The sequence below is a fragment of the Myotis davidii genome, unplaced genomic scaffold (genome assembly GCF_000327345.1).
Source record: "Myotis davidii unplaced genomic scaffold, ASM32734v1 scaffold133, whole genome shotgun sequence".
In the NCBI taxonomy this organism is placed as follows: Eukaryota; Metazoa; Chordata; class Mammalia; order Chiroptera; family Vespertilionidae; genus Myotis; species Myotis davidii.
The window spans coordinates 1,353,505-1,366,710 of NW_006284732.1; the positions used below are offsets into that span (position 1 = coordinate 1,353,505).

The 13,206-nt window shown below is 39.6% G+C and overlaps 1 protein-coding gene across 1 annotated transcript in view; it reads right to left on the reverse strand.

The window, feature by feature from the left end:
* IPO5 (importin 5) overlaps window positions 1-13,206 on the reverse strand; it is a 54,891-nt gene that overhangs the window by 38,920 nt on the left and 2,765 nt on the right. The window contains exons 2-7 of the mRNA XM_006755041.2: window positions 11,352-11,544; window positions 7,201-7,303; window positions 5,587-5,683; window positions 4,869-4,973; window positions 2,592-2,714; window positions 2,386-2,506 (exon numbers count right to left, since the gene is read on the reverse strand). Of these exons, the coding sequence (XP_006755104.1) occupies window positions 2,386-2,506; window positions 2,592-2,714; window positions 4,869-4,973; window positions 5,587-5,683; window positions 7,201-7,303; window positions 11,352-11,535 (733 nt within the window). The 5' untranslated portion in view covers window positions 11,536-11,544. The remainder of the gene's footprint in view (window positions 1-2,385; window positions 2,507-2,591; window positions 2,715-4,868; window positions 4,974-5,586; window positions 5,684-7,200; window positions 7,304-11,351; window positions 11,545-13,206) is intronic.

Consider the following 13,206-nt stretch of genomic DNA (forward strand, 5'->3'; position numbering starts at 1 on the left):
TGTAAATAAACTGAACAGCAGAACAACTGGTCACTATGATGTGCTCTGACCACCAGGGGGCGCGTGTGAAACATGGTGGGTGTTAGCAGAAGACGGTATAGAGTGCGGAATATGGTGGGCATCGGCTGCAGTGGGATAGTGGAGCAGGTGAGTGGGGGTGCCAGACCAAGGCAGGGCGCCGGGTGTTGTCATCATCGTGGCGAGCCTCTGGTGGTTACTAAAAATTCTTTGCTCCCACGCGCCGCGGTCCTGCCCTATGCTCACACCTGCTACTGGCACCAGCCCCTCTCACAGCCGCTGCTGGAGCGGCCGCTCACACCCGCTGCAGGTGCCCGGCGCCAGTCCCAATTGCTCGGCACCCTCAACAGGTGCAAGCGGCAGTTGCCAGCCCTGACTACCCCTGAGGGCTTCTCCGCCTCTCCCTGCTCCTGAGGGATGATCAGGGCAGCAGCTGCTACTCAGATCCGCTTCTGGTGTGGGCCCTAATTGCTCCATGCCATAAGCGGGTGCGAGCAGGGCCTCAGCTGTCAGTGGGTGCGAGCGAGGCCTGTGCCAGCAGGGCTACTGGCAGACAGGGGACAGGGGGCCGCGGTAGGAGGGGCCAGGAGGATGGGCCTAGACCCACCCCTGTGCCCACTGCAGCCTCTCAGCCCACAGTTCCTTTCAAGGTGCATGAATTCGTGCACTGGGACCCTAGTTATACTATATGTATCCTTTGGCAATTTTCTTTTTTCTCACAGCATTCCATTATATAAATACTATCCTGTTGATGGACAGTTTGGTTGTTTCCAATTATAAATTTTACTTTGATGAAATTCTTATACATCTTATACAAGGCTTGATCTCCTTGACAAGTGTGAGTTTAGGTACCTACAAGTATCTTCTTCAACAGCACTAAACTGCTCTCCATAGTGGTTTTATAAGCTTGCTAAGGGAAGTTTAAAAGGCCTCTTATTTCTTTTTTTTTTTTAATTGTTTTATTGCTTAAAGTCTTACAAAGGGTATTACATTTGTCTCCTTTTGCCCCCAACCCTTCACAATCCCCTGGCCTCCCCTACCCCCCAGTGTCTTATGTCCATTGGTTATGCTTATATGCATGCATACAAGTCCTTTGGTTGATCTCTTAACCCCCCGCCTCCTGCCCCCAAAAGGCCTATTTCACCACAATGTGTGAAGTGCCCTGCAACTGTAAAAATGTCTTCTCCTATCTACACGCTTTATCAACACTTGATGTTGTCAAAGTTTCCAATACGCTGTATTCCACAATTTCACTTGTTTTTATTGAGACAGAGCAGTGTTCTTTAGCTATTTTAGATTCCTCTTTTGTGAATTTCCTGTTACTAACCTTTTTCTAATTTCTGGATAATAAAACTTTGTTGACGGTGAGCACTGCAACTATTTTCTCTAGTCTGTAGTGTCTCTTTTAATTTCACTTATGGTGTCCTTGGATGGTCAAAACATTATTTTCCTTTTTGCAAATTTAGCAATGTTTTTACATATATGGTTTTTAATTCAGTCTTTTAAAAAATCCTTCTCTACTATCTATCAAGCTTTCCTTGTAAAATGTGACTATGGCCCAGCTGGAGTGGCTCAGTAGTTGAGCGTAGACCTATGAACCAGGAGGTCACGGTTCGATTCCTAATCAGGGCACATGGCCAGGTTGTGGGCTTGATCCCTAGTGTGTGGCGTGTGGAGGCAGTCAATCAATGATTCTCTCTCATCATTGATGTTTTTCTCTCTCTCCCTCTCCCCTCCTCTCTGAAATCAATAAAAACATATTTAAAAAAATAAAATGTGTCTGTATTAGCTTTTAATCAACCCCAAATTGGTTGTTACAGAATATTTAAGATTGTGGTACTTTTAAAAATGACTTCTGTTGAACTCAGTTTTGCTTCCACCTGAGTGGTTCTGCTCCCACGCCCTTTGGCTCCACCCAATCTATTTGTCTGCAGCTGCACCATCAACAAATTCTAAATCTTCACAGCTGAAAGGGCCAGACCTCTATTTGATTTAACAAAATTCTCTTTAACAAAATTTTGCTCCAGAACCTATGATCTTTAACATAAGTTGGGACTCTGAGTGAAATTATATTGAATTTGAGGAGAATTGATATTTAATTCTTTCAATGTTTCTTTTGGTCTTTCAATATCTTACACAATTTTCTCCATAAATTTTTGTGATTTCTAGGTATAACCAGTCATGCCTGCCATCAGTTAGGTTTCAGAGAGCTGCAGCAAAGCCAGCAAGTTGGGTACACATATGTGAGGATGTACAGAGATGCACATCCCCAGACATGAACAAAGCTATGAACTTATACAACCCTCAGCACATTTATTCAACAATTTTCCTACATTAACATAAACCATTTAAAGATCTTTGACTTACTAGTTTGTGCAACAATATTGGTATGTTTTCTTAACATAGCAGCTGCAGTCTCAGAGAGGGTCACAATTACTTCAAGGGCAAGCTGGCGTTGCATATTATTGAGGCTAGTGTCTCCACATAACTACAAGGAAGACATATTTGCATACATTTAGTAGATAATTCACTGAAAATAATAAACACAACATTTACTGAAGTATTTAATTTACCTTTAGACTTAGCTGTAAAGTAGCTTCCAAATGAGGACGCAAATACTTTGGAACAGTATCTGCAATCTCCACAAGGGATTTCAGGACCGAATCATCATTCTGATAGCACGAATCATTTACAGCCTAGAAAAGATGAAACAGAATGTAAAGTTTGGTAATAAAGTACTAAAATAGAATGGAACAGTTAGTGTTTTGTCATTGACCTAAACACTCTTCAGTTTGAGAACAATGAAAGAAAAATATCTACTAAATCCTCTGACCCATGCAGAATATTTCAGTTTTACCTCCTCTAACTCCTGTCTAACCCAGTTTGCAATAGAGTTATTTCTCTTAGGAGGTGTTTTCTTGGTTGTCACGACTAAAGATGGGTAAAAACCAGGAGTATTAGATATCCTCCATTTGTGACACAAATGCTTCCAAGGAATTAACAAGACCTTATCATGCATCTCACAAGATCATAAATATAAGACACTCACAAAATGAACTTACTTATAATTATCAGAACCTGGAACCCAACTCACAAATTATTTTGCACCATTTTTAAAATGTACTGTGAAAAATAACTGTACTGTGAGCCCCCCCAATATAAATATTGTATAAGTCAAGAATTAATACATAATTTGTTTCGTCCAGAACTTTACCACTTCTGGAAATCAAATCATTAACAGTAACAGCAATTTTGATGTTTGACTTGCCAATGAGACCTCTGTATTGTCCATTTCTTAATCTATTGCATTTGTAGAGGTCTCTTAAAAAAAAATCACCTAATCTATGTCTTTTGAGGTAGTCATGCCTTGGCATTTATATGTAGAAAGCATGCCATTTTTATTATATGTTACTCTCTTTTTACTTTTTATATTCACTTAGAACCATGTATTGATATTTTAAAAACTTGTGCATGTAGTGAGTTATGTTACCTATGCATTTCATTTTAGGACAGAACTAGAGGCCTGGTGCACAAAAATCTGTGCATTTTGGAGGGGTCCCTCAGTCCGGCCTGGGCCCTCTCACAGTCCAGGAGCCCTTGGGGGATGTCCAACTGATGGCTTAGGCCTGCTCCCTGCATGGTGTAGGCCTAAGTCGGCAGTCGGACATCCTTAGTGCTGCCACCACTGCTGTGCTCGCCAGCCACAAGCTCGGCTTTTCTGGCTGAATGGTGCTCCCCTTGTACGAGTGCACTCACCACCAGGGGGCAGCTCCTGTGTTAAGTGTCCGCCCCCTGGTTGTCAGTGTGCGTCATAGGGAACAGTTGTTCCGCCGTTGGGCCAAAACGAGCTCTCTGACATCCCCTGAGAGGTCCCGGATTGTGAGAGGGCGCAGGCCAGGCCAAGGGACCTCACTGGTACAAAACTGAGGCAGGGGAAGGATGCAGGAGGTTGGCCAACTGGAGAGGGACCACAGGAGGGCTCCAGGGCATGTCCAGCCCATCTTGCTCAGCCCCTATCTGCTATACCCTAGTGGCAAGCTAACTTATTGGTCAGAGCATCTACCCCTGGTGGTCAGTGCACATCATAGCAACTGGTCGACTAGTCGACTGTCTGCTCCCTGGTGGTCAGTGCCCGTCATAGTGGGTGGTAGAGCATGTATGTGAGTTATGTTACCTATTCATTCCATTTTAGTACAGAATATGGGAAGTTATAAAATATGTTATTAAAAAATGGGTTTAGGGTCTAACAAAATTAACTGCTCCAATTTACTCAATCTTACTTTACCTTCTCATTTAGTCAGAAGGTGTCCTTAACATAATAACTTATCCTTGACATTCAATAATGGGAATTAACCATAAACTATAATACAAACTGCTATAAACCCTCTGGTTAAGAACTGCAGTCTGATTTGGGTTTGAATCATGCAGGATGTCCCACTTTCCAACACTGTGACCATGCCAACTTTCTTATCCCCTCCACCTTAGTTTTTCCTTATGTAAAATGGGCATTTAATTTCATAAATTATTTGGTTGATTCAATAGAAATAACCAATGTGATTACATATTCAATAAGCATAAGTTGCTTATATCATCTATATTATAGAAAAACTCTGAAACTCTAACCTAAATATTTTAAAAGACTAAGAACCTATCAAAGCTAATAGATGTGAATTCAAAGCGGACAATTATTTGCACATTTTGTTCACTGCTATATCCCCAGTGCCTAGTACCAGCACATAATACACAATGTATATTTACTGAATAAATGAATGTTAACTCTGATGTGCATTTATTAAACTACAGAAACCAATGAAGATATAATTATCACCTATTTTAAATGGTCTTCTTACCTGTAAGAATCCAGGTAACAAATCTGCAAAATGTTTGAACAGAGCAACATTATGCTCATTTGCAAGGATAAATGCAGCTGTAGCTCTAGCAGATAGTGTTCGGATCTAAAGTGATGAGAGTAAAAGATATCAAACATGAGACATTTTTAATGGCTGCAAGTCCAAGTTTTGTTACTAAGGATGAAGTTTTCTCCTGATCAGTAAAACTAGTTATATATAGAGTAGTGACCTGGTGCACAGTTTCGTGCACACTGAAAGAAAATTAATTAGAAGAAATATTTTAATATTGCTATTTGCCCTCTCTCTATAACAGAAGTGCCAACCAAATTCATGATTGACAATGACAGATCGAAACACACGCGTGCGATTGGCGCCAGCAAGAGCTTTATATGTATCATGCATGTTCAAGTCAACATTTATTTTTAAATTGCCAGTGGGTATCATATGTACTGGCCGGTTGGTCATACATGCATACATACATACATACATACAGTCAGTCAGTCATTTAGTATTTTATATATACAGATTTGGGGGTGGGGAGGTAAAGAATTATAAATTAGGTCATCTGGAAATCCAGATGGGCTGAGCTCCCAAATGGCGCCAGCCTAGTATTTATATTTTAAAGTATTAAAGACAATCTCCATATACATAAATTCTTTCACAAGTTAGATGTTATCTTAAATTAGGTGTTAATGTAAAGGAAATTGAAATGATTTACCGCTGGATGTTCCTGATCTTGCATACATTGAACTAACATCCGTTTGATGACGTCTAAATAGTGCTGCTGTTGGTTCCCAAAAATTCCAGGGAAGTTCCTAAAAAATGATTCCAAGCCGTTTTTAAAAAAACAAACAAACAAAAAAAAACTACATTACATCTGCCCCGGCCAGATAGCTTAGTTGCTTAGAGTGTTGTCTTATTACCCCAAGGCTGCGGGTTAGACCTGCAGTCAGAATCAACCAATGAGTATATAAATAAGTGGAAAACCAAATCAATGCTTCTCTCTCTCTCTCTCTCTAACTTTTCCTCTTTCTAAAGTCAATAAGAAACTACATTTCATCTTAGGAAAGTGATAACTAGAATATTTAATTAAATGTCTACCTGATTCAAAAGTATCAATCCTTAAGGTTGAAAAATACCCATCCCTCCAAGCAATCTTCTTTTGGGGTTGGGTGAATGGAAACAAACATAGTGGAGGTGATTAGTCTGGGAGCAGGGGGAGACCCAGGTGTACATGACTAAGCCACCCATCCCGGCCCAGCGCTTTCTTCTTATGCTCTGTCTCAGTGGGAAGCTAACCTAAAGTGTAGGAGGGGACAAGAGCAACCACTCAGTTGCACATAGTAGCTGCAGTCAACATGCATTCTCATACAATCTGCTCCTAGTCTTGGTGATCCAGGGTAGTTTAAGTTCTGCTCTACTTTAAACTAGGTAAACAAACTAAATACTTTTACTTAATTCTCTACTCTGGATTATTGACATAAATAAATAAAATACATCTGACAAATTAAGGAGAAAATGGTGTTAATATCTACCCTTATCCTCTTGAGATGCTCAAGGTATACTTTATTGAAAATTATAAATCCAATTTTATTTTAAATACAATGAACTGTGTAACATGGCAGGGCAAAATTTTTCTTAATGCAGATAGTTACTGCATTCTAAACTTTGATCATCTGCTTATACACAGCAGTTTATTAAAATATTACATTTTTATAAAGCTTGACCACAGAAGACCCAGAAAACAATGGGATTCACGAGCCCTTTCTTTCTCTTCAAGATGCCATTACTAAAGCAGCTTTTTAAAAACTACATTTAGTACTGTGTACATTTCCAAATAAAGCTGAAGAAAACGTTCCAGAATTTTTTCAAATAATAATAAAAGAAAAGAAAAAAATAAAGCTCCAGCCTGGCCGGGCATGGCTATGTTGAGCGTTGATGTATGAGCCAGGAGGTCACAGTTCAATTTCCGCTAAGGGCACATGCCTGGGTTGTGGGCTGGATCCCCAATGTGGGGCGTGCAGGAGGCAGCCAATCAATGATTCTCTCTCATCACTGATGTTTCTGTCTCTCTCCCTCTCCGTTCCTGTCTGAAATCTATTGTAAAAAAATATTAAAAAAATACAGCTCCAGAGAACCCTCATATACAAATGAGGGTCATAATATGAAATAAAAAGCTTTCGTTGTTGTTTTTTCAATTTTACTTCCAACACAAATATAAAGCTTATCTGAAGGCTTTTTCAGAATAAAAAGTTGTTAAACTAGAAAATAAAAATGTGCTTTGCGTATTCATGATATTAACATTTTCAAAAAATTAGATCAAGGTATATACCAGAAAATGTGAAGGGCAGCTTCCCGCAGTCCCATATTTTGAGAGCTGACTGAATCAAAAAGGAACTTCAAACCTTCAGGCCATTGGTTGTTACCATCCTCATCTAAAAGTAAAGAAATCCAGGCATAAAGTGTGTAAGTCAAAACTTCAAATCATTAAGGGTGAATCCTTTCATTATAAGCCTCATTCAAAATATATAGCAGAAAATGTCATTTGCTCTATATTAAAAAAACTTCTAACACAATTAGGTTCTTTAACCTAAAAATGACATAATCCTATATAATAAAGAGCTAATATGCAAATGGCTGTCACTCTCATGCCTTAAGGGCTCAGTCACTCAACAATGGGGAGAGAGGAATGGGGACTAGCCATGCACAAATGAGCTTGTGAGAGAGGAATGGGGACAAGCCAGACTGCGGGCCAGCACCTGCAGCTGCAGCCCCAGGCAAAGCCAGCCCAGGTACTGGGTGTCTGTGGTCAGCCAGAGGGAGGGAAGCCTGGGTCCCCGGTGCCTGCAACCGGTTGGAAGAGGGAATCCTGGGTCGCGGGTGCGGGGTGAGGCAGAGGCGGTTAGGGGCGATCAGGCCAGCAAGGGAGCAGTTAGGGCAATCAGGCTGGTAGGGGAGCAGTTAGGAGTGATCAAGTAGGCAGACAGAGGTGGTTAGGGGCAATCAGGCAGAGGGGTTAGGGGTGATCAGGCAGGTGAGCAGTTAGGAGTCAGGGGTCCCAGATTGCAAGAGGCAGTCAGACATCCCCCGAGGGACCCTGGATTGGAGAGGGTGCAGGCTGGGCTGAGGGACAACCCCCCACCCCACCCCTGTGCATGAATTTCGTGCACTGGACCTCTAGTAATCTTATAAAAAGCAATTGTTTATATTTAGGTTACATAGCACAAGTATTAAATGGGTGTCACTTCTAAGGCGTGGTATTTGGAGAAAAGGCATCACTGTGACTATTTGGTTGAATCTTTGTATACATACTATTGCTATTAAAGAGTTTAGGCCGAAACCGGTTTGGCTCAGTGGATAGAGCGTCGGCTTGCGGACTGAAAGGTCCCAGGTTCAATTCCGGTCAAGGGCATGTACCTTGGTTGCGGGCACATCCCCAGTGGGGAGTGTGCAGGAGGCAGCTGGTTGATGTTTCTCTCTCATCGATGTTTCTAACTCTCTATCTCTCTCCTTTCCTCTCTGTAAAAACTCAATAAAATATATTAAAAAAATTAAAAAAATTAAAAAAAAGAGTTTAAAAAGTAGGCAAAGCTAATATATGGTAACAAGGTCTTGAAACCAAAATAATTATTACTTTCAAACTATAGATGAAATGGGATTGAGAATCCTAGGACCCAGAGCAGGGTGCTCATGCTTTCCAGTTTTAAGTGATACCAGATTTTCTCAATGTCTTTACTTTTAAACAAGATTTTAAAACACAAAATTTTTTAGCTACTTTGTAATAAAAATAACCAACCACAAAAATATACTGCATTAGTTAACTCACCATTTATACCCTTACAAAAAATGTAAAAAAGAGTTGTAGAAATTGCACTTTTTCTTGTTAAAAATTTCCCACATTATTTGATTTTCTGAAATGAGTGCTACTTAGTGAGATTAAGAAAAATACCCTTCACCTATCTTTTTAACATAAAAATTTTACTTTGAGTGATAATAAAATAGCTACTTTAAAGAAAAAATTTATGGCCCTGGCTGCATAGCTCAGTTGGTTAGAGCGTCATCCTGATACCGAAGGTTGCAGGTTCAGTCACTGGTCAGGCACATACAAGAATCAACCAATGAATGCATAAATACTGGAACAACAAACTTATTTCTTTCTCTCAAACTAATAAAAGAAAAACCTTTAAAATATATTTTTATTGCTTTTTGAAAGGGAGAGGGAGAGAGAAATAGAAACATCAGTAATGACAGAGAATCACTGACTAGCTGTCTCCTGTATTCCCCAGGCTGGGGATCGAGCGCATAACCCAGGCATGTGCCCTCACCTGGAATCAAATGGTAACCTCCTGGTTCATAGGTCGACACTCAACCACTGAACCACACTGGCCTGGCAATAAATGAAAACATTTTAAAATACTATGAAGAGTACACCTAGAAACATTTTGGAAATGTTTCTATTATCAAGTGATTGAGTTAAAAAAAATGTCACCTATAAAAACTCTTATCTGTACAGTTAAAAAACTTAAAAATATGCTGTAGCCCAGGGTTGGGCAAACTTTTTGACTCGAGGGCCACAATGGGCTCTTAAACTGGGCCGGAAGGCTGAAACAAAAGCATGGATGGAGTGTTTGTGTGAACTAATATAAATTCAAAGTAAACATCATTACATAAAAGGGTACGGTCTTTTTTTCAATAGTTTTATTCATTTCAAGCGGGCCGTAATTTGCCCACGGCTGCTCTAGCTGGTTGTGATCAGTGGTTAGTGTCCGTCCCCAGACTGAAGGGTCTCAGGATTTTGTAAGCTTTTTTAAAAATTCGAAATTAGCCGAAACCAGTTTGGCTCAGTGGATAGAGCGTCGGCCTGCGGACTGAAAGGTCCCAGGTTCGATTCCGGTCAAGGGCATGTACCTGGGTTGCAGGCACATCCCCAGTGGGGAGTGTGCAGGAGGCAGCTAATCGATGTTTCTCTCTCATCGATGTTTCTCTCTCATCGATGTTTCTAACTCTCTCTCTCTCTCCCTTCCTCTCTGTAAAAAATCAATAAAATATATTTTAAAAAAAAATTCGAAATTAAGAGTTTCACCCTGCTCAGAGTGGCTCAGTTGGGTTGGAGCGTTGTCCCATGCACTGAAAGGCTTCACGTTTCATTCCGGTTGGGCACACGTGGGAGGCAACAGATTGATATTTCTCACTTTCCCTTCCTCTCTCTCTAAAATCAATAAGAATACATATTAAAAAAACTGTTTCAGTCCTAGTTGGTTTGGCTCAGTGGATAGAGCATCAGCCTGCATACTGAAGGGTCCTCAGTTCAATTCTAGTCAAGAGCACATACCTTGGTTGCAGGCTCCTCCCTGGCCTGGGCACATGTAGGAGGCAACCAATCAATGTGTTTCTCTCACATTGATAGTTCTGTCTTTCTCTCTCTATAAAAATCAATGAAAAAATATCCTTGAGTGAGGATTAAAAAAAAAATTGTTTCAGTGGGTTTTGAATTATTTTGGTAGTTAAGATTACAGAATTGGTTATGTATTGTGTTTTTTTACTAGCACAACCAACAATGTTCTCCCACTTAGCCCTTATCTTAGTGAGGTATCCTTTCAACCTTTGAAAATGTCACTTAAATAAATTAAGTTTAAAATTACATTTATGAATCTGTCAAAAAAAATAACAAAGAATATTCTATTACTTTATTTATATTTTTAGAATGACCAAAAAGTCTTGACTGCTGATAAAATGCAATTTTAGCAGTTTTTCTTTTATCTTATCCTTTATAAATATTTTTGGATATTTTACATGTAAATAGTACAATAGCACATAATTTAGAAATACACAAATATAATAGCAAAAGCACCTGGATTCCACTAATATCTTCTTATATTGGCAAGTCTATAAAGTAGACTATAAATAAGACTATGCTTTCAAAACTGTACAATTTTCAAGCAAACTATAATACTAATTCTCACACGATAAACACCAATGGTATGACTGCATTTTATAAACATCTATCATTTTGGCCCTAAATGCAGAATCCATAATCACTCTCATTTTGAACAGAGTAAGTGATACTCCAGTACTTGTGAAGTTTCCTCTACAGATTCCACTTTTTAAAAAAAGAATATACACTTGACCCTTGAACAATGTGGTGGTGGGGGTGGTTTAGGGGTACCAACCCCAAACATTATAGAAAAATCACAATTAACTTTTGACTCCCCTAATTTGTCTCAGTATCCACTGGGGAATGATCCTAGGACCTGTGTCAGTAACAAAATTCACAGATGCTCAAGTCCATTACATAAGATGGTGTAGAACAATGAATACAGTCAACCCTCCGTATCCAGACTCCCAACAGAGAATTGCAAAAACAAAAACAAAAACAAAATCCCTACATTAAGTGGACCCATGCAATTCAACCTCATGTTGTTCAATGTCAACTGTGTTTTTTCTTTTACAACATTATAGTAATAAATGCATTTGCATACAAACCTATTAAATTTCTGGCCAACTCTGCAGCAATATCACAAATTTTCTTCCTCATGCTAGACTGTGTTTCCATTTGAATAATCATTAGTAGTTCACTCTTGATGGCAGTCTGGACATCAGAAGGAAGAGTTGGGTAGACTTCATCAAATGCAGAGGACAAAAGACGTCTTAGGAGAACAGCAGCCATTTGTCTAGCCTATAAATAGATAATATTGTTAATAACTTAGTGTCTTCCTAAAGAAAAAGATTTCCACCAAACTAGATTTCCTCTGCCATTTATGTATTTAACTACTCTATTTTAATCCTCACCCAAGGATATTGTTTCCATTGATATTTAAAGTAGAGTGGAAGGAAGGAGGGGAAGAGAGAAACATCCTTATGAGAGAGACACATTGATTGGTTGCCTCAGGGGGTGAGGGTTGGGATGGGATATGTATGCAACCGAGAATGTGCCCTTGACCAGGAATCGAACCCGTGACTCTTTGTTCCTGGGGCTGATTCTCGAACCACTGAGCAAAACTGGCCAGGGCTCACAACTCTTTTTACAATTCATTCCAAAAGCATTTTATCAGATTTTGTAAAAAATACATAAAAGTATTTCTAATCACATTAGCCTACTATATAAGAAAATACCATCCAAAAGTATTTTTGTTTATAGCGAGTAAAAGACCTGAACATATTACATCATAAACAAAACAAAGTTATACAATTATAAAGATAAGAAATAACTTTTAAATTTCTCAACAAAATATTTAAAAAGACAATTGAAAATATTACAACTCTCAAAAATATTGATATTGAAAATTTATGAGCAACCTGGTGCTAGAATACAGAACAGCAGTTCTCAACCTGTGGGTCACGACCCCTTTGGCGGTCAAACGACCCTTTCACAGGGGTCGCCTAAGACCATCCTGGAGATCAGATATTTACATGACAATTCATAACAGTAGCAACATTACAGTTATGAAGTACCAATGAAAATAATTTTATGGTTTGGTCACAACATGAGGAACTGTATTTAAAGGGCCAGAAGGTTGAGAACCACTGCTTTAGATTATCAAAAGTTGACACAAACACCATTCTAAAATTTGATCATATTAAACCCATTAGCCAAACTATACATATTCTTTTTCTTTTCTTGGGCGATAGCTATTCTTTATCAAATTACTTTGGGACTATGGTCAACAAAAAGAGTTAAGTTGCCAAAACCGGTTTGGCTCAGTGGATAGAGCATCGGCCTGCAGACTGAAAGGTCCCAGGTTCGATTCCGGTCGGGGGCATGTGCCTGGGTTGCGGGCACTTCCCCGGTGGAGTGTGTGCGGGAGGCAGCTGATCGATGTTTCTCTCTCATCGATGTTTCTAACTCTCTCCCTTCCTCTCTGTAAAAAATCAATAAACAATAAAAAATATATATATTTTAAATGGGCAGATTTAGTATCCTAGCAGGTTTGGCTCAGTGGATAGAGCCCCAGCCTGCGGACCAAGGGGTCCCAGGTTCAATTCTGGTCAAGGGTAGATACCTCGGTTGCAGGCAGCCAATCGATGATTCTCTCTCATCACTGATGTTTCTATTTCTCTTTGTCCTTCTCCCTTCCTCTCTGAAATCAATAAAAATATTTAAAAAGAAAAAAATTGTTACACTCTCCCATTAGATCATGATTTGAAGAAAATTATAATACTTTATATATAAGCTCTAGCCAGTTTGGCTCAGTGGATAGTCAGCCCTCAGACTGAAGGGGCCTGGGTTCGATTTCTGTCAAGGGCACATACTTCAATTGCAGGCTCGATTTTTGGCCCTGGTTGGGGCGCTGCAGGAAGCACCTGTTCGATGTGTCTCTCTCACATGGATGTTTCTCTC